At 39.4% G+C, this 20,161-nt stretch overlaps 1 protein-coding gene across 3 annotated transcripts in view; it reads left to right on the forward strand.

Moving 5' to 3' along the window:
* ZNF654 (zinc finger protein 654) overlaps positions 1-20,161 on the forward strand; it is a 34,286-nt gene that overhangs the window by 2,326 nt on the left and 11,799 nt on the right. For 2 of the 3 annotated variants that reach the window (XM_053310895.1, XM_053310894.1), the window contains exons 2-7: positions 8,740-8,885; positions 12,226-12,307; positions 13,101-13,236; positions 14,340-14,542; positions 16,162-16,301; positions 19,337-19,478. In XM_053310895.1, coding sequence (XP_053166870.1) covers positions 8,740-8,885; positions 12,226-12,307; positions 13,101-13,236; positions 14,340-14,542; positions 16,162-16,301; positions 19,337-19,478 — 849 coding nt within the window. Of the gene's footprint in view, positions 1-8,739; positions 8,890-12,225; positions 12,308-13,100; positions 13,237-14,339; positions 14,543-16,161; positions 16,302-19,336; positions 19,479-20,161 lie in introns of all 3 variants that reach the window. The other variant, XM_053310897.1, reaches the window with a different exon arrangement.

A 20,161-nucleotide genomic window follows, 5' to 3' on the forward strand; every position in this document is an offset into this window, starting at 1 on the left:
TGGCTTTCTTCATTTTTGAAAAGATACTGCAGGTAATGTCCTAGCATCTTTTTGCTGCCTCACTTGCGGACATCTCTGACCTCTGGCTTGACATTCAGCTTTCCCTTGAACTTCTGTTCTATCATCCAGCTCTCACACTTAATGTTTCTAGAGCCAGCTTCTTCAGAGACTACCCACATCCCGATAATCTGTGCTGGATAACAATACTGACCTACTTTACAGGGTTGCAGTAAGCCTAGCAAGCATCAGGTTGCCGGTTCAAATCTCTGCTGGTATGTTTCACACACTATGGGAAACACCTATATTGAGTAGCAGCGATATGGAAAGATGCTGAAAGGCATCATCTCATACTGTGCAGGAGATGGCAATGGTAAACCCCTCCTGTATTCTACCAAAGAAAAACCACAGAGCTCTGTGATCGCCATGAGTCGACACCAACTCGATGACACACTTTAGTAAGGATTGCTGAGATCATGGAACACATTTTGAACACTCTAAAAATGCTATAGATGTGAAGTGTGGGGTGGAGGAGCGGTTCCTTGTATGTTTACAACTTGCTTAGATATAAGACAACAGCATCAGTTTGGAATGGATTAAATACAATATAAAGTCAACATTTTCTGTAAAACTAGAGTTCCAGGTTTTAGAAATCTTGGATCATCTAATTGCACTTCCTATGTTCATTTTTCTTATTTTTGTATAGTTAATAAAGCCACAGTAAGGCTTTAATGCTTACTAGCAATATTAACGAACAATTCATTTAACTCAGTTAACTTGTGAGTTATGACAGGAATAGTAGTATAGTTAGTAATAGAACTGTGACTTGAACTTTCTGGTAGTAGCACCTATACAGTACTTCAGAATATCCTGCCATTGCGGTTAATCAGGCCCACACTTCAGTGTGTTTTTGCAAACGAGACTCTACTTTTCTGTCTAGTGTGTTTAACCTGAACTATATGTGGTTCTACTTTTGTTCTGCTGTTCATATTTTCTGTTGCATTTGGTTGTGTATTATTGTAAAGTGTAAATTTTTACTTTTTAAAAATTGTACACTGCCTTGAGTTCCAACTTCTGGAAGAAAGGAGGTATATAAGGAGATATATAGTTGCTCCTCAAAACAGGAGCTGTTATATGGAGTCCCCCAGAGCTCCATTCTGTCACCAATGCTTTTTAATATCTACATGAAACTGCTGGTGAGGTCCTCAGAAGATTTGGTGCTGGGTGTTATCAGTATGCTGATGACACCCAAATCTGCTTCTCCTTTTCATCTTCAGGAAATGGCACTCATTCTCTAAATGCCTGCCTACAGGCAGTAATGGGCTGGATGAGCGATAACAAATTGAAGCTGAATCCAAGCAAGACAGAGGTGCTCATTGTGGGGGTTCAGAATCTGAGGGGTGTGTTAGATCTTCCTGTGCTGGATGGGGTTACACTCACTCAGAAGGAGCAGGTGTGCAGCTTGGGGAGTACTCCTGGACCCAGGCCTCACCCTGGTATCTCAGGTGGAGGCCATGTCCAGGAGTGCTTTCTATCGGCTTCAGCTGATTCAACAGCTGTGCCCATTCCTTGAAGAGGATGACCTCAAAACAGTGGTGCATCAGCTGCTAACCTCCCAGCTTGACTATTGCAATGCACTCTACGTGGGGCTTCCTTTGTACGTAGTCCGGAAAATTCAGTTAGTTCAGAATGCGGCAGCCAGATTGGTCTCTGGGGCAACCCAGAGAGACAATATTATGCCTGTTTTGAAACAGTTACACTGGCTGCTGATATGTTTCCAGGCAAAATACAAAGTTCTGGTTATTACCTTTAAAGCCGTGAACAGCTTAGGTCTGAGTTATCTTAGAGAGCGCCTTCTTCTGCATGATCCCCACCGCACGTTAAAGTCATCTGAGGAGGTCCGTCTCCAGTTGCCACCAGTTCGTCTGGTGTTGACGCAGAGGCGGGCCTTCTCTGTAACTGCGCTTGGGCTGTGGAATGCACTTCCGGCAGAAATCCTCAATCTGAGTTCATTATTGGCCTTCAGGAGAGCCTTTAAGACCTATCTGTTTAGCCTGGCCTTCCAGGGTTTTCAAACTGTTTTTAAACCGCAAAGGTTTGGCCTGGTTTTCCAGGTTTTAAAAACTGTTTTAATTGTTTTAATAATGGTTTTATGTTTTTGTTTGGCCAGGCCTTCCAGGATTTTAAATGATTGACAAACTGTTTTAAATTGTTGCCCTGATTTCCAGGATTTTTAGCTTTTTTATTGTGCTTTAATAGTTTGATTTTAATTGTCTTGTTTTTATCATACTGTAAACTGCCGTGAGCCATTTTGGAAGGGTGGTCAATCAATCAAATAAATAAATAAATAAATAAATATTTAATAAATAAGATTAGCTCACCGCTGAGATACTTGCTTTTGTACCTCCTCCACTTTTCCCATCCCCATAAATACGTACTTACAAATAAGAATTTGTGCAAGTTTCTATAAAACTAGAGTGAAACTGATCAAACATCTAGTTTTTGTTGCATCTTCAGTTTTGTTACTCTTTAGAGAGATTCTTAAGCCCATCCCATAATTCTCTTCCTGCCAAATTTCAGACATCAAAAAGGTCATAGGGTGTGTTTGTGTGTCTTTGTGGCCTGCTAAAATTTATGACAAAATGAAATTTTGCAGAATGTCTGATGCAGAGATCCTAAAAGTGCCTATGGAAGATGAAGTAGGAGACAACTGGATGTATGATTTTCACATATTTCTACATATTCTAGAATGTTGCACCATTACTTTCCTCTACCATTACTGACAACTGGAATGTGTATGTTTCACCAATCTTGAAATATAATCTAGCAAGACTGAGACCAAAATTTGTCGCAGTGATGTTATCACAGTTTTGTCTTACTCTTCCTCCCCCCCACCTGTTTTTAACTCTGTATTCTACACACTGAAATATCAATACATTCCACACTAAAACTATCTGCAAAAAGTTGCATTGCTTGGAAAAAAATCTGACTTGAATGCAGTAGGTCACCATTCTAAGTAAACTTGGTTGAAAAAAAATTGGATTTTACTTCCAATTAAATTTGGTTAGAATGGGCATTTTTTTTAACCTATCTGCTTTGTAATCCTATTCTTCTTTACCATGTTTAATTTTGGCAGTGGTTTGTCTCTTTTCTTTTGCCTTTTTAAAGTGTACCTTTTTTATTGATGTGTTATGAAGTGGTTTTTGTTCAGAAAAAACTTGGTTGATTGTTTTGACTAGACAGTGTTGCAGGTTTACTTTATTGTGTGCTGTCCTTGCCTATTATCTTTTGAATATTGCATATTATCTTTTGAATAGTTGCTGGTCTTAAGTGGCTGGAAGATTTATTTATTTTTAAACCGCCTGATAAAACATCATGAAGCAGTTTAATTTTCTGTTAAGTCAGACAATTTAAAACCACCAACAAGTAAAATTACTAAAAACCAATTAAAACTATGTGTGCATGCACGAACTGTGGTCCAAGGTCCAGTCGGAATTCGGACTGGTCTGTGGTCCAGCAAACCGGTTTGGTGTGGAGGCCAGATGAGTGACAGAACTGCGCTGCCACTCTACGTTGGCTGCTGGGAGGAGTGCCACTGCAACAGGAAGCTGCTGGGAGATTTGGTCACGCTGGTAAAGACGTGCCTCTTTACTTTTAAAGGTGCTGCTTGTTGCCTCCCCACCCCACCCCGCGCCACTCTGAATTCATATTGGACCGCAGTTCATGTACACCCCTAGTATATATACACACATACACTAAAGAAGTACAAAGATATTGAACTATGAAAGATGCCATATGGAGTTTGCTTAGTTCGAGTCTTGGGATAAAGTGACAAGTGCAGAAGGATAATTTTGTATTTACTGTTGTGTGATATGATAGGTACAAAAGAGTGTGTGTTACATTTGTGCATTGTTTGAAATCTTTTACATTTATATCACAGGAACATAGGAAGCTACCATATACTGAGTCAGACCATTGGTCTATCTAGCTCAGTATTGACTTTACAGACTGGCAGCAGCTTTTCCAAGGTTGCAGGCAGGAATCTCTGTCAGCCTTATCTTGGAGATGCCAGGGAGGGAACTCAAAACCTTCTGCTCTTCCCTGAGCAGCTCCATCCCCTAAGGGGAATGTCTTACAGTGCTCACACTTCTAGTCTCCCTTTCATATGCAGCTAGGATGGACCCTGCTTAGCTAAGAGGACAAGTCATGCTTTTTATCACAAGACCAGCTCTCCTCTCCTCTCATTCTTCTTCCCAAGGAGCCCAGAGTACGGTACATGATCATGTTTATCCTCACAACAACCATATGAGGTAGGTTAAACTGAGGGTTGAGTGACTGGTCAGTCAGCCAGTGAATTTCATAGATTGGAGGATGAACTCAAATCCCCACAGTCCTAGTCTAACATCTGACCAATGCACTACACTGGTTCCTTTTAATATGCCCTGGCGCTGCATTTCATATGTATTGACATTGTGATCACTTGCGTTTTAAGGAAAAATGTGAACAACTTAAAATTCAGCTTTGTCAATAGAAAGATTATATATCTTTTCACTTCTGTTCTCTGCCTTGCAAGGGACTTGTGTGTGTTCTGCTAGTGATGAAGACAGAGCCAGGTAACTGCTAGATGTTATATTTTTCAGAAAAATGGGGAATAACTATTTTGTGTGTTTGGTTTTTTTAAATCCCAGTGGACCTCAGCACAAACAGAAATCTCCCAGGCCAATCAATTTTGAATGAACCCTCCTGTGCCTCCTACAAACTGCAGACTGCTGGGGCTCTTCCATCATGTCCAACATTTTTATTTCTACCATCCCCTTTTCCCTCTTAAAATTCATCCTGCAGAAAAGTTCTCCAGAACCTGAAAGTTTGTTCACTACTTGGTGATAATTTAGTTGATCATAATAAAGGTATAACCTAGTTTGGATTTTGAAGCGGGAGATTGTATAAATGTCATCAGAAGAAGACATAGAACTTAATTCCTTTTCGTTTGTGATTTTAGTTGTCCTGACATGCTTGTACTGTATACAACTTGCATTCCAAGCCTAGCTTCTGGTTTTGTTATTCAGTGTGGAGTGACAAGCCTGTTAAGTCAGTGGTTTTGTAGTTAAAGGATGTTCACTGATAACACTTTGCCAGAGAAGAGCTAAGAGCTAGTTTTGTAGTCTTGGGTCTCAACAATGTACATGATATACATTTTATTAACTCTAATTATTCAGACTATATTGAAGTCATATTAGAAGATCACTGTAATTAGATGACTGACTATGATTAGGTGGCTGAGAAGACAACTACACTGAGTCGCAGGCCTTGGCACAACTCGGAGATCTTAAATGGCTTGGGACCAGGCTCATGAAGTATTGCTTACCTCTTCAACTGATTGTTAGTCCACTCAGTTTACAAGGGCCCTCCTTCAGCTGCCTCAGTTCTGGTGAGCTGTTAGAAGAGGCAGAGTCTTGTTGTGTATTTGATCATAAGCCACCTGGAACACTTATTTGAAAGGTGGCATACATTTTGTTAACTAAAATAAGCATGAATTGTTTGCTTGATGTAAATAGCTTGCTTTAGGATTATTTACTATTAAAATCCAGAGTTGTGCAATTACCTTTTGGGGTTTGTTTTATATGCAATTAATGTCACAATTCTAAGATTCCATATTTAATCAGTCTCTTCTCTCTTGTTGATATTGGTTGTATTGTCTAGTAGTATTTTGTAAATACTAGTCTAATAGCTATTTACAGGTTTTGTTGTTTCTGTTTAGGTACTGTGACTTTCATATAGTTTCAAAGACAAGCCAAAGAGTTAAAAGTCCTATAAATCACTAAACACTAAAACAAAAAATATTCATTTTATTTTATAGTATTTCTTGACTTTTGAACAGTGACATAATGTATGTGCAAATATGTCTTTGACCTCCTAATAAAAGGAACATTTGCACATTTAAGAATGGAAAATCTTAAACAATTGCTATGGAATAGGATCGTGCATAATTAACAGTGAGCAGGTCTAGAAATAACATTTTCTAGCCATTATCTCAATTTTCAGTTAGTCCAGACATAGACTGAAATAGAAGTTAAAATCTTTAGTATAGAAGGACAAAAATCTACCCTTTCCCTGGATAGCATGCTGTAAGTTTTCCTTCTATTTAGTCTTCTATAAAGTATAATTGGCTGACAGTACTGTATCTAATATCATAACTTCAATAGATGTTTGTCCTTTGTTATTCATTAAAAATTGCTTCATACCCATTTATTTTTTGATAAATGAGCGTCAATAGATACGAGAAACAATAGCATATAAGAGTGACTTTTTAACTGATTCATCTGCAAAGGACATGTGTAGTCTTTTCACGGCTGGGTGATAAGGAACTAGAGAGGGAACACATCGAGTTTCTCACATATGCAGGGGTACACAAGTCAAATATCCTGGTGGGCTGGAACCAACCATGACTTGGTAGGCAGGGGCTGAGGTAATTTTTCAGCACATTAATGATTACATTAAAATTAATTATTAAAAATATTAATGAAAACAATTATTAGTTACTCATTAAAATATTAATGAAAGCAAGTAGTAGTTACCCATAGCATGGGAAGAGGAGGCTTCTAGCAACTTTTCCTTTTCCTTGCCCCCCATGCACTTTCAATGCCTTCAAAGGTCAGTTTTGAAAGGGGGCTGACCCCCACTAGGTCTATGGGGCAAGGCAGCATTTTGCGCCTTACCTCAAGCACCACACACCGCTGTGTTCTAAGGTCTGTTTCAAGATGTGAAGTCAGAGAAGTCAATAGGATTGTACAGTATAGTGGTAATCCCTTTTCTAGCACAAGGTGAATAAGTGAAGAATAATTAATATCATGAGTGTACAACAGCATTGGAATGAGGCATGTAGTAGTAATTTAATTTTTTGAATTTATATGAGAATTCCCCCCTTTCAATAACAGGCAGCTGATGTACTGGTGATATACACTTCCATATAGAGGCATCACGATTTCCAAATGAAGCTCTCATGGAGTTAAAGTGTTTACCATAAACTCTTCCATCAACAAGACAGAAAGCTGACTTTTCCCAATCCCAGCTGACCCTTGGTCATCCTCAAAACAACTTGCCTTGGAATACTTCAAATAAATGATAGTTGTGTTGCTGGAGGCGGGAAGAACTTGCAGTTATCTATAGGAAGCATTGTGGATTGCCTATCTCAAAAGATATATCCCACAAACATGTACAGATTTGGTTTGTTTGAGGGACAGAGAAGCTGGGTGTTTGAGGAGAGTAAGGAAGTATTTTGGATCCGGTTGCTGCTTGCCTATTAATCTAAAGCCAAACATGGATTCTGCCCCTGTCCACTGAGGAGAAGCAACTGTTAAGGTGTTGCTTATCCCATCTTTGGTGAATGGAACATCCAAGATATTCATGAAGGTGAACTCTAAAAATATTATTCGAAATACCATTTTAAAAAGTTCTGGCAACTTTTAAAAAGGCACTGAAGACACATTTATTTACCCAGGCTTTTAATTAGATTCTTAGTTTAAAAATTGTTAATACTGGGTTTTAAACGTTGTAAATGATTTTAATTGTAAACTGCCCAGAGATGCAAATTTTGGGCAGTATAGAAATACTTAAAATAAATAAGTAAATAAATAAAAGCTGATGCAGCTTCTGTTTCCAGCTCCCATACTCAAGAACTCAAGTCCTTCTACTCTCTCCCACTCCCTCTAAATTTTGGAGCAGAATATTTGAAATATTAGGAACTGTAAACAGAGTGAATGGGCTTTGTAAAATAAAGGCACACACAGCCAGTCCACATAGACAAGGTCTAACTGCCTACCTTCAGTTTTCCTTCTTCATCCCTGTATTGGATTCTGTCATCAGACTTGATGGAAGATGCCTGGAAGAGATGCTAATTTCTAAATGCCTGCAGGTGCCTCCATTCCCCCGCCATGTTAAAAAGTGAGTTCAGTTTACTTAAAACACGAGTCCACAATAAGAAATCTTTCCCTAAAAGGGTTCTGGAGAAATCTGTGGGATGGTGTTTATATTTGTGCATGTTTGTAAAATAATACAATTTTTCCAGTAAAAAGAATTCTAACCACTGGTGGTAATGGAGTTTCAAAAAATCCACACTGTTTCATCTGGGACCTTGATCATAATTCTGTACATTCAAGCATACTCAATTATATTGTAACTGCTGGTAATTTACAGACCATGGGCTTGTATAGAAGGAGCAAATATTTGCCAGTGTGGCTGTGCCTCAAGTTGTTGACTGTCATCCAGACTAATGAAGCACCAGTACTTCTAAAGAACTCAACTAATTCAGCCTCACCATTCATGCAGGGGGGTGGGTGGGGTGGATTTTGACAACTTCCCCTTCCCCAGAAGCACTCTGCTGCCCAAAAATATGTGTCTGACAGTTGTGTAGCCCCCAGGGAAACATTTTTCAGATGGTAAATTGTCAAAATTTACTCCCTCCCCACCCACGCAAGCACTAGTACAGCTTTACTCTGGAATTCTTCAGAAGCACTGGTCCTATACCAGTGCTTCTCCTGTAGCACCAGTGCTTGGTTAGTCTGAATGTCAGCCATTGTGATTATTTGTGCTAGCTTGACTGCTGCTGGCAGCAAACTGTTCATCTGCTAGGTATGATCCAAAGGATATTTTGGTTTTATAACTTGTCACGTTTTCTATATTTCTACTTATGTACTATTTCTGACCAATTCTAATATGTACTCTCCCCCCCTCCCCCCACAACAGGTTGTTGAAGACTATGCTGGAAGATGGCAGGTTCCTTTACCACAACTTCAAGTACTTCAGACTGCACTTTGTTGCTTCACATCTGCATGTGTATCATTCCCAGCAGAATGTGAACACGTACAGTGTGTATTGAGTAGCCTAGCCTTGTGAGTAACTTTTTTGTTCCTCCTATTAAATTTTTGTACTATCTTTCTCGATAACTCACTGTCATTCAAGAAATTAATCCTCAAGGGCAATTGTACAATTTTATGAACTTTTTTAAAATTTGCAGAGAAAACTAATTTGGCTCATTGTTTGCAAGTTTATTGCTATAGCAAGCATTCCATAGGTCAGGCCCTGACAAATTTTATTTAGATCCAGGAGCCAGCCCAGAAATGTAGGAGCTACACTCATTTTCAGCCTTCAGGGTTTCAGATATCTGGTTTAAACAGGCAACCTTCTTTCTCTTCCTCTTTCCTTCCCTCCATCATTTTCAGTGTTCATGAGTTATTTTCTTTCATTTATAATTGTTTGCCCACTTGTTTCTGTCACTAGTCCATTATGTCACCCTTGATTTTGCATGTGTGCCAGCATGGCATCCTGCCAGCTAGTACTGCCCACTAGCGATGATTTATTTATTAACTTATTAAAACATTTCTGTACCGCCCAAAACTTATGTCTCTGGTCGGTTTACAACAAAATGATGCCTTTGCTTCATGGAGTGGCAGATTCCCTGCCTTGTTCCCTTTAAGCATGGCTCCTTATCATGGTGAGCTGCTGCCTGAGATTTGTTGAGCCCTGCTATAGGTAGCTGTCCGTAACAAACTACATACTTCTATCCATTCACATAGGAATGGCCATAGGTCTTCATAAGTGACATTTCTTGTCCTCTTCTGCCCATCTTTTAGAATGACTGTGTGAATGATTCAACCAGTCGCTCTCTTCCAGTGAGCTGTGACTTAATTGGGCTGAAAATGTCCTGGGGAAAGCTAGTTGTGGACAGGATGCTAGTAATTTCAGTTTTTAAGGGGGAAACGAACTACAGTGTCTGAAATACTTGCAATATAGTAATTTTGCAGTGGTAGTGGACAGCATCCAGACTAGTTAGTCATGATTAAGCACTATTGTCAGGATTAAGCACTAGTTGATTAAGCACCATTAAGACAGATTAGTCACAGCTAGTTTAAGTCCCATTAATTTCAGTGGGACTTCATCATGATTAACTGAGTCTGGATGCTGCCTAATGTTTGCTTATTTTAAGTTATAAATTACAAATACACGTATTTAATGAAGCAAACCTGTTCACTTGCATCTTGCAGTGTTGTGGTCAAAAACATATCTGTATTCAGATTATAAATTTTCACGTTAATCCCTTGTCTGTTTCAAGTCTGCCATCTCTGCAGATAATGTCCAGCATCTAGACTAATGCCATGCCACTGCGACATAGCTGCTAATCAGTCGAGGGGTAGCATGATTCTTAGAATTCCCTTTGCAGCTCACAAGCAGTTACAGAGGAAATGGAGGGGAAGCCAAAAATCATTCACAGACCACTTGCACAATAGTAAATCCCATTGCATTGGTGCCATGTCATCTGGATGTTGGCTAGTTTGTAGTCATTAGACTTGTGTAGCAAGTTCCAGAGCAGACTCTGTTTTGAAATATTGGAAGCTTAGTTGTGTGTGTGTGTGCGCGCGCGGGGGTGGAGGTGGCAGTCAGTGCAGAATGGGTGTTTAGACTTAGGAGGCTGCTAGATCAGACCCTTCCTGCTGGTGAAGGCCAGCTAGGGAGACTTAGTTGTTGCTAGCTGGGATAATAAATTTGTCCCCTTTACAGGATAGATTGAAAAACTCAAGACTAAAGTTAATAAAATCTTGAAGTAGCTTCTCTGGGCTGTTACTGCCCCTTGTACAGTTTTCCCTGTTTTTGTGGTAGTGGTTGATCTACAACTTCCATAGCTTTCTGGTTTCTAGACCTGGCCATTATACTGATATTGCAGTTTTGAGTATCTAGATTACTGTCTTTCCTGGGAACTAGTTGAAATCAAAATCATTAATACTTTTATTTAATTTTTGTACTGATTTTGCATTATAGTGTCCAAAAACCCCAATTAAAATTAATAAAGCAGGCCATAGCAAAATAGAAGAAAAGGGCAGCAGAGGATGGTGGCTATAGCTGCTCTTGCCACCCAGTTCTTTGTAGACAAAACTGATGACAGAATCCTCACAGAAGTGGGTTTGATGGAGATGGCTTCCTCCCTAGCTAGGGACAGTGGTGGCTATGGCTGCTCCTGTCAAACAGTTCTTTGTAGACACTGCCTTTGATTTGTGAGGTACTGTTGATGAGACCATTGTGTAGTTCAGTGGAATTAATCAAGGTTTGTTTTGTTCCATCCCCCCACCCCCAAAAAAACTATTTCAGTGAGGCTATTCACACGAGCATGCAAAACTGGGCTAAGGGAGACTAGCCCGGTCTTGCACGCTCGTGTGAACCACTGGGATTGTGCCTGATGCCGGTGGCTACACAGCGGCAAACCCACCAAAGTAGCCTCCTGCTAAAAGGAGGTTAAAGGTGAACACTCACTTCATTTTTTTGATTGTGTGTCAGCCGTGGCTCCTTGCAGCCATTGCTGGCACACTCAAGTGTATGTGAGTGTCCCAGTAATGCACCGTGCACTTGTGCGGTGCATTATTTGGGCTCATGGAGGTGGAGTGACATGTGGCTGTGCATCCCGGCACCCCGACCCCTGGAGCAGCCGGGCGAGCTGCCGCTCGTCTGGGCAGGCGATCCACCTGCCCAGGGACTCATCGGAGGTAGGCTAAACCCTCCTTCCTCGCAGACAGCCCACAAGCTCTTCTCACTGATTGTGAGAAGAGCTCTAGTGTGTATTTGGTGCTGTTGGAACCATCCAGAGAGTTTAGAGTTCAGTGGCACTAAATTCTATCGTTTCTATTTGACCAGATCCTGCAGTTTGGGGGCTTACGCATTGTGTGGTGGGGGAGTGTATACAGATGAGCTGACTGAAGCTAAATCTTGACAAGGCAGAGTTCATACTGACTGATGAGCCCTGTAATGTATACGACGGGATCAGCTATGGATGATATAAATATAGTAGTCCCTCATCATTCAGTTTTTCATCTTTGGGGTGCTCCTGGGTCTGTCTCTGCACTGGAAATTTTAGGTTGCAGTAGTGGGTGGGAATGAATTCCAGTAATTCTGTTTGGCAAAACCTTTGCTAACTTTCAGGTTAGACTCTGGTGTTCTGTGGAGTTGTCCTCAAAGCTTCAGCTGGTGCAGAATGTGGCGCCCCACATCCTGACTGGATCCATTCATGAGAACACGTCAAGGCTCTGTCTGCACTGTATACTGTTGTGTATATATGCTTTGACACGTAGCCCACAGGGGCTTGAGCTACATCGCTGCTCTGTTCACAATTCTGCACTCAAAACTTGTGAAACTACTTCTTTCATTTGTGTCTAGCTTTTGATTCATAATTGCTTTGGTTTCTAGGAGTTTTTTTGAATTGCTGCTGTTCTTTGGCAAGGATGAATTCTATGAAGATCCTTTAAAAGATATTTTGGGTTCAATCCAGGTAACCTCAGTTACTGTTTATATGTATGTTAAATAGCTGCTATTATTACTGTGTTATCAGTGTACGTGTTGCTTTAGAGCATCATGCCTCCAAAGAACTTTCAGTCTAAATATGAAGTTGTTGGTAAATCTCTTATGCTAATATCTGTACATAACCAGTATGATTACTTAGCTTTTAATGTTAAACCTTTCTAGGGCAAGGATGAGCTACCTATTCAGCCTGTAAGGATAGACCCTGTTTTCTTGCCCTCTCTGCCCCCCCCCCGCCCAAAGATAGGAGTCAGTGCTTTGCCCCCGCTCCAGCCAGGGGAAGTCTTTCAGGCTTCAGTTTCCAAGACGTTGATCTGTTGAGAGGGGAGCCTGAGAGCAATGCACCTTTTGGCCAGGACTGTGCCACATCCAGACTTCCTACACTGTCAACGCTACTAACTATCAGCGCTACTAACTAACAGCACTATCCCTTTGATATGCACAGAAACATCTCTGCTGCCCTCTCATTACACTGGAGAGCTGCCTGAGAGAAGCAGAAGAGTGTTGTCCATAAAATGGCACTTGAGTTTCCTTCTGATCTGGTTGATATTCGGGTGGGGTGGAGTGGAGTGGAGAGCAGCAGGCCACTAGTTGGACATTGCTGATCTAGGGTAACGTGTTTTTTGGGTTGTTTTTTTAATTTAAAGCTTAGTTTTATTTATGCACTGTCTTCATTCAGACCTTGTGCTTGATGTTATGAAATAATTTGCTAGCAGCTTCTCACTATTTTTAAAAACAGTTATTTAATATTGATTTCCTTTTAGGAATGTCAGAACCTCTTGAGCAGATATGGAAATGTTAACTTGGAGTTGGTGACTCGCATTATCAGAGATGGAGGACCTTGGGAGGATCCAGTATTACAGGCTGTTCTTAAAGCAAAGCCAGTTTCTCAGGAGTTAGGTACTCATTCTTTGCCATAAATAGTGAAAAAAGTCTGAGAGTGATTTTTCTTCATGATTTCCCATAAACTGATTTGCCAGTTAAGGAGTTACCTGCTTCTGAATTTAGAATGTGGACAGTTGGCTGTTCTGATTATGTTTGACCTTACAGTATCATTTGATTGTCTATAGGCTGCTCTTTAGTAGGGATATAGTTGGTATGAGTGGAGCTGACAGTTTTACTCATATCTAAAATGGACTGGAGTCCATTGGTCATGGCGGATAATCCATGAGCAACTTGACATGTGCCCATCCCCCAGGGTTCTGTCTAGGGACCCACTTGGCATACTTATACCTGCCTCAGGCATGAGGTTTCGTTTCAGTGATAACAATTCAGTTTTTTCTAGGGGGGAAATGCCTGAATAGTCTCTTTACCTAGAACCTATATAGAATTACCTCATAGTCTGGGGAAGCAGAAGTGATATTCATAGGAAGGTGTGATCAGTTTTACATGCCTTTCTCTTTCAAGACCTTTCATGTTGAGAGGAGTCTTGCATATTGAGTTAATGGGCCAAGCTGTGTTGCTGCAATCATGTAGCCAATTTATGATGTGAAGTCTGATGTCAAAAAAGTAGTCTTAGCCTAGTGGCTGCTGATGTTTAAGGTTTTCTGTCTGTTGCTACTGAAATAAGCAAGAGCAGAAATTCCTCCTCCTTAAAACAACTTCATATATGCATCAGTTGCATAGGCACATATTTCTCCAGGTTTGACGAATAAGGAAGCCTTTGCCTCAGTGAACTTTGTTCAGAGGGCTTACAGTTTTCATTAGTCAGTCACAAGGAGCATGAATGTGAGAGAATCATGGGGATGCATTACTGTTTCCCATCACTGTATGAATTTTGTATGTTGGTTTCTGAGACAGTTGGTATACAATCCTTTGTATCAAGGGCCTGCTTCTAATTATTTTATTTTCTAAGACAACTAGCTCTCTGTAGATGCATGTTCCTAGCTGTTTAATTTGTCTTAATTTTTAAGAGGAATTATCTCTCAAACTGAGCTGTTTAACCTACTTTGTAAATAAGGTTGTTGCAGTCTAATTATTTGTCTTTTTTTCCTTTTTGCCAGTTAACAAATATTTAAGCTCTGAAAATCCACTGTTCTTTGAATTACGTGCCAGATATCTTATTGCCTGTGAACGCATCCCTGAGGCAATGGCTCTCATCAAATCTTGTATGAATCATCCTGATATTAGCAAAGATCTTTACTTCCATCAAGCATTTTTCACGTGTCTATATATGTCACGATTAGAAGATCAGCTATTCCAGGAGGTATAGTCTGTCCATATACCTTTGTCTTACTTAGTAATGCAGCTTCTTTTGCACATACAGCTTTTTCATTATAGCAAAGTACATGTGGCCAAATTTATATCTTTTAAAAACATTCTTGTGCTTAATATTACAGCTATGTAGAAATTTATTTATTTATTTATTTGATTGATTGATTGATTGATTTGATTTGATTTGATTTATATACCGCCCTTCCAAAATGGCTCAGGGCGGTTTACAATTAAAACAAACCACTAAAACAAAAAAAAGCTAAAACAAACTAAAAACAATATAACAACAATCAACAAATTTAAAACATTTTAAAACAGCAATTAAACAATTCCAGTAATTAAAAGCCCCAAAATCAGGTTAAAATTTAAAAACCCTGGAAAGCCAGGCCAAACAAATACGTTTTAAGGGCTCTCCTGAAGGCTAATAAAGAATTCAAATTACGGATTTCCGCAGGGAGCGCATTCCACAGCCCCGGAGCAGCTATAGAGAAGGCCCGCCTCTGAGTTGCCACCAGACGATCTGGTGGTAACTGGAGACGAACCTCCTCAGATGACCTTAATGTGCGGTGGGGATCACGCAGAAGAAGGCGCTCTCTAAGGTAACTCGGGCCTAAGCCGTTCAGGGCTTATGATTAGCAACAGGAGTTATATCCTCTTTAATGCTACCATGGCACTAGCCCTGTTCTAGCCTCAGTAAACTATTCAGATTTGGGGGAGAGAGCTACGGCCTAGGGATCAATAGAGAGATGAAACTGATGAGTACAAATTGTAAACATCTTTTGATCAAATCAATTCTTTGCCTTAAAGAAACATTTTAAAGAAAATATACTTGAATATGAGAGATGGAACTTTACAATCGATGTTTGGATAAATGTTCATAATTAAAACCTTTTAAAAAAAACTCGGCTGGGGAAATGTTGCTCATCATTCAATATAGGTTCTGTGACTATTAGGCCAAACTTAAATATGCAAACTGCTAGTCATGCTCTGGAAGTTAATTCAACTTTTCCAAGATATACAATTCATGAAGCTTCAAAACTATTTTGATCGGAAGTCATGCGGAGATTGAAATATTTGAATGTGTTTAACATGGGCAATGATGGCTTTACCACTCTAGCTCCCAGTTGTCTGAAGAACTACTTTCTGCATACAGTCTACTTTCATGACATACATTGACTTTTCAGGAGACTTAAAATTATTTGAGGCCATATTCTTTTTCTGCAAATAAACTACTTGGTTAGTGTTATTTTACTCATCTTTCAGTAGTAGTTTTGTGCTGGACCGAATAAAAATACATACAATCTAGAGTGAATTTTAATTTTATTACTTTTGTCAATTATATTAGAAGTGAATTTCTATAATTTTCTGTAGTTAATTTTTATCCCTTTGTTACGTACGTTTGGGTACACTGCTAACATTAAAATGGTTGTTGCAAGTTGCCAAGCAAAGTGTACACAATATTCAAATATGCTTTCTTATAATACTTACCATAATAAACTTCTTCCTATCCTTCTGTTGTTCCCCAAACTATGTTAGGATTCTAATTACTGCTAAATGGTAGTTATTCTATTACTAAACTTATCTAAATTGATATCCTTTTGGTTTTTATAGCACTTGCTTAGGACTGACTGCAAGAATGGTGTTGAAATAATCTGCAACATTGCAAAAGAAGGGAAGACCGCCTTAGCCTTGAACCTTTGTGAAGCATTCCTTATTCCACAACTCCAAAACGGAGATATGTATTTTATCTGGTAAATGCTATCTTTATAGTGATATAGCTTAACAGATTTCAGATTCATGTCCAAAGTACTCAGTAGAATTGTAACACATTATTACTGTCTTACAGTAATACGGTCCTAAATACTCAAGCTTTGTATCTTCTGGCCACTGATTGGTGTGTTTCATTTTTCGTCCTGGAAAGCTATCCATTTAAAATTTCTACGTTAGTAGGGGCATACTGAAGCTGCACTGACTGCAAAATCTATGACTTCAAAGTATTAGCAAGGCTAAACTATTGAAGAGATTTTGCACATATTTAAAAATAGGAAGTTACTATTTTCTTTTGGTTCTGGGAAATACTTCATTTCCAAGTTTTTTTGTTGGCAACTACAATCTTCTGTCCTTCTAGAAGCAGGAACTAAAGCTGTATAATAAGGGTGCTTGGAGTGAATTCTTCAGTCTGTTTACCAAGGAGTAAGCCCCATTGACTGACATCCAGAGTAAGTTACTCAATAGTACTGCTCGGGAGTTACTCCAAAGGACTTATTCCATCAAATTCTATAAATTTCAATATATAGAATTGGCTTTTAAATGAAAACGTTGCTTCCCCACCCTCAGAAGATAACCTAGTTTGTTAATGTTTCCCCTGTTGTAGATTAACTTCGCTTCTTATACAGCAAACAGCTTTGCAATTGAGAGATTTAATGGATGATGTAAAACTGTGAGGGAAATCAGATTGAATATCCTGCTATCACATGAAAAATATAATTTTTTTTGCACATACTTTTTATTGAATTTTGACAACATCAAAAGACAAACACAAATAACACAAACACTCACAAACACACACTATAAGGACTTCCATCTCATCCTTGGAACAAGTGTTGTTATCAATAATCAAGATCTTGCCTAAAGGTTAAACATTCTCTCCCCAGTAGTTCATAAAACGTTATCTATTAATTATTATCAACATATCTACAGAAAAATATATTTGAGTGAACCCATGAAAGTGGAATTTCTTCAATGGTGTGTATATGTGGTTGCTGTTACTGTAGTTTTCCATTCTCAATATAAATATCACTCTATTCACACTGCGAGCAAAAGAGTAACTTTCTTTTCAGAATAATATATTAACTAGTTCAAAGTGCCTGAACTAGTTATTGAACCACTTTTTAAAGAATGTCTGAATCAGAATTTTAAAATTATAGAACCGGAACTTAACCCAATTTAATAGTTTGACACCCTGCTATAAGATAGGCATATTATAATTTGAAGAAACTGAGGACCTTTCTTGAAAACTTGAAGTGACTCTCATTTCAGTGTTTAAGTACCCTCGTGATCCTCTATCACAAGAAGCTTTGTGTTTGCTGCATGCTTATCCCACTGTTCCTTCAAGGGTGGTGTACATGGTTTTGTCTCCCCCTCTTTATTTAATCCTTTCAACAACCAGGTAGATTAGGCTGAGAGATAAGCCCCATTCACACTGTATGTTCAACATTAGTACAAGTGTACAGTGTACACAGGTACAGTCATTCACATGTTATGCTGGACACTGGTACAGAAGAACATTTCCTATATGTACTGTGCATTTGAAGGGCCTGTATCCAGGTTCACTTCTAAAATGATCGCAGGTACAGTCATTAACACAACACGTGTATGAGTGTACAGATATCTGTACACTCTTACAGCATAATGTCTGAATTGGGCTATAGTGACTGGCTCAAGGTAATCCAGATATCTTCATACTTGAACAAGGCTAAGAACCAGTCTCCTTGATTCTAATCCAAGCATTACATCACACTTACTCCCCACTTGCTGAAATGCAGCTTATTTTCAATGCTATTTGCAAACAGAAGTCCTATGAAAGATGTTAGCTGCCTTTAATAAATCTTAAATACCCTTATTAACTTATCACTTTCTAAGCTGCAGAGCTACTAGTCACCTGTCTTGCAGCTGAAAAGTTAGCTATGTACATTCAGTCTGCCTTTAACACTTCTATTTAGGAACTGGGCCAGTCTTTTTTTCAGGGACTAGGAAACCAGCAGTAAGACTGGAGAAATTCTGATTCTCCAGAAGAGGAAAATGCAGGGAAGAATAAAGGAACCTGAGCCAGTGACACTGCTCTGTAATATGGTGATTGCAAGCTTCGTAATATGGACTGGCAACAGTCTGGACTGGCACCACAATGCTGCAAAGCTGAGAGAGTCCCGTTTTCTGAGTGTTGTATTAGAAGAACTCATTGGTGTGCATGTATGTAGAAAAATGCAGAATGTCCAGTACCTGAACTATCCAATAAGGCCAGCATTGAATGCTTTAGAATACGTCTTTCCATAAGTGGCAGAAAAACACATAGGTCCAGCAAATGGATTTCCTGTGCCCAAGTCAAGAGGAAATTAAAAAACTGTGAAATGTGTAGGCAACTTGTTTGGAGCACACCTTGTTGCTGAGTTGTGGTGAATGCCTTTAGATTCTGATGACTAACATCACCAAACACTGGAGTACTAAAAAGTTGTGGTGTTTGCATATTTTGTGTGTGTGTGTGCGCGCAAATGTATATGTAGCAAGTTTTATGTAGAGTGAATGAATAAGCAAATACAGAGTTCAAGTGTTTTGTAGTTTAGACAAAGGTTGTGTAGTTTAAACAGAGGTGCAGCAGGCAAACTGCCTTTGTAGTGTTTAGTAGTACAGAGTTGTGCTGTGCATGCAGTGCGTAGCAATCTTCACGGATTCTTTCCCCCTTCAGCTGGAAGTGCTCCTTGCAAACTAGGCGTAGGCCCTTGGGACTGTGTAACCCTTGGGGGCCTACTTCCAGTTCACAGGGAGCACTTGTGGGGGAGGGTATCTGTAGCCATGGAAAAAGAGTAACATTCTTTTGCTGCTTTGCACCTCAGAAGGGAAGCAGGGTAGATGGCACTATTCACATTGGGTTTTCTAGCCCTGAATAATATGTAACAAATACATTAATGATTAAAATGCATTCCTAGTAGCATTCATATGAACATGTACAAATACACTCTGCTTCTACTTGTATTACATGCTAAGATATTGCTGTCTCTCTATTTTATAGGGAACTGATCTTTATTTGGAGCAAACTACAGCTTAAATCTAATCCATCAAAACAGGTTTTTGTTGATCAATGCTACCACCTTCTAAGGATTGCTACAAATATAAGGGTTATTTTCCCTTTTATGAAAGTTATTAAAGATGAAGTAAGTTAGTATTCTTGCTACCTATTTGTCTTGGACACATTATTTTAAATACTTACTAAAGACTACTTGCTGCAGTGAACAATTGCTTTATCAACTGAATGAACATTGTTTCTGAGATGTATAGACAATATTGACCCAAATAGCGTTTAGCCATGCACATTTGACATAGGAGCAGTACAGACAGACATGGTTAGTGCTGTTGTTTGTCACTTTAATCCTGGTTAAAATCCAAGCATACCATGAAACACTTGCAAAACTATGCCCTGTTCCTCGGCAGGGTGTGTATGTACAAGGTGATCCCATGAGACCTGCTCACCATCAAGGCTGGGAAACTTCCCAGCTGTGATTTCTTTGGTGTAGATTATGGGCAGTAACCTGACTATTTAGTCATGGTTAAGCATCATGTCTACATAATAACAACCCTGCTGGATCAGGCTCAAGGCATCTAGTCCAGCATCCTATTTTCCAGAGTTGCCCACCAGATCCCTCTGGGAAGCCCACAGTGAAGAGATGAAGGCATGCCCTCTCCTGCTGTTGCTCCCCTGCAACTGGTATATAGAGGTATCATGCCTCTAAGGCTGGAGGTGGCCTATAGCTAGCCTAGCTTGTGTCATTGAAATAAATGAAATAAGTGTGTTACAACTAACTTTAAGTTCAGTTGATTTCAACAGGACTTAATCTGG

Source organism: Hemicordylus capensis, chromosome 3 (genome assembly GCF_027244095.1).
Source record: "Hemicordylus capensis ecotype Gifberg chromosome 3, rHemCap1.1.pri, whole genome shotgun sequence".
Classification (NCBI taxonomy): domain Eukaryota; kingdom Metazoa; phylum Chordata; class Lepidosauria; order Squamata; family Cordylidae; genus Hemicordylus; species Hemicordylus capensis.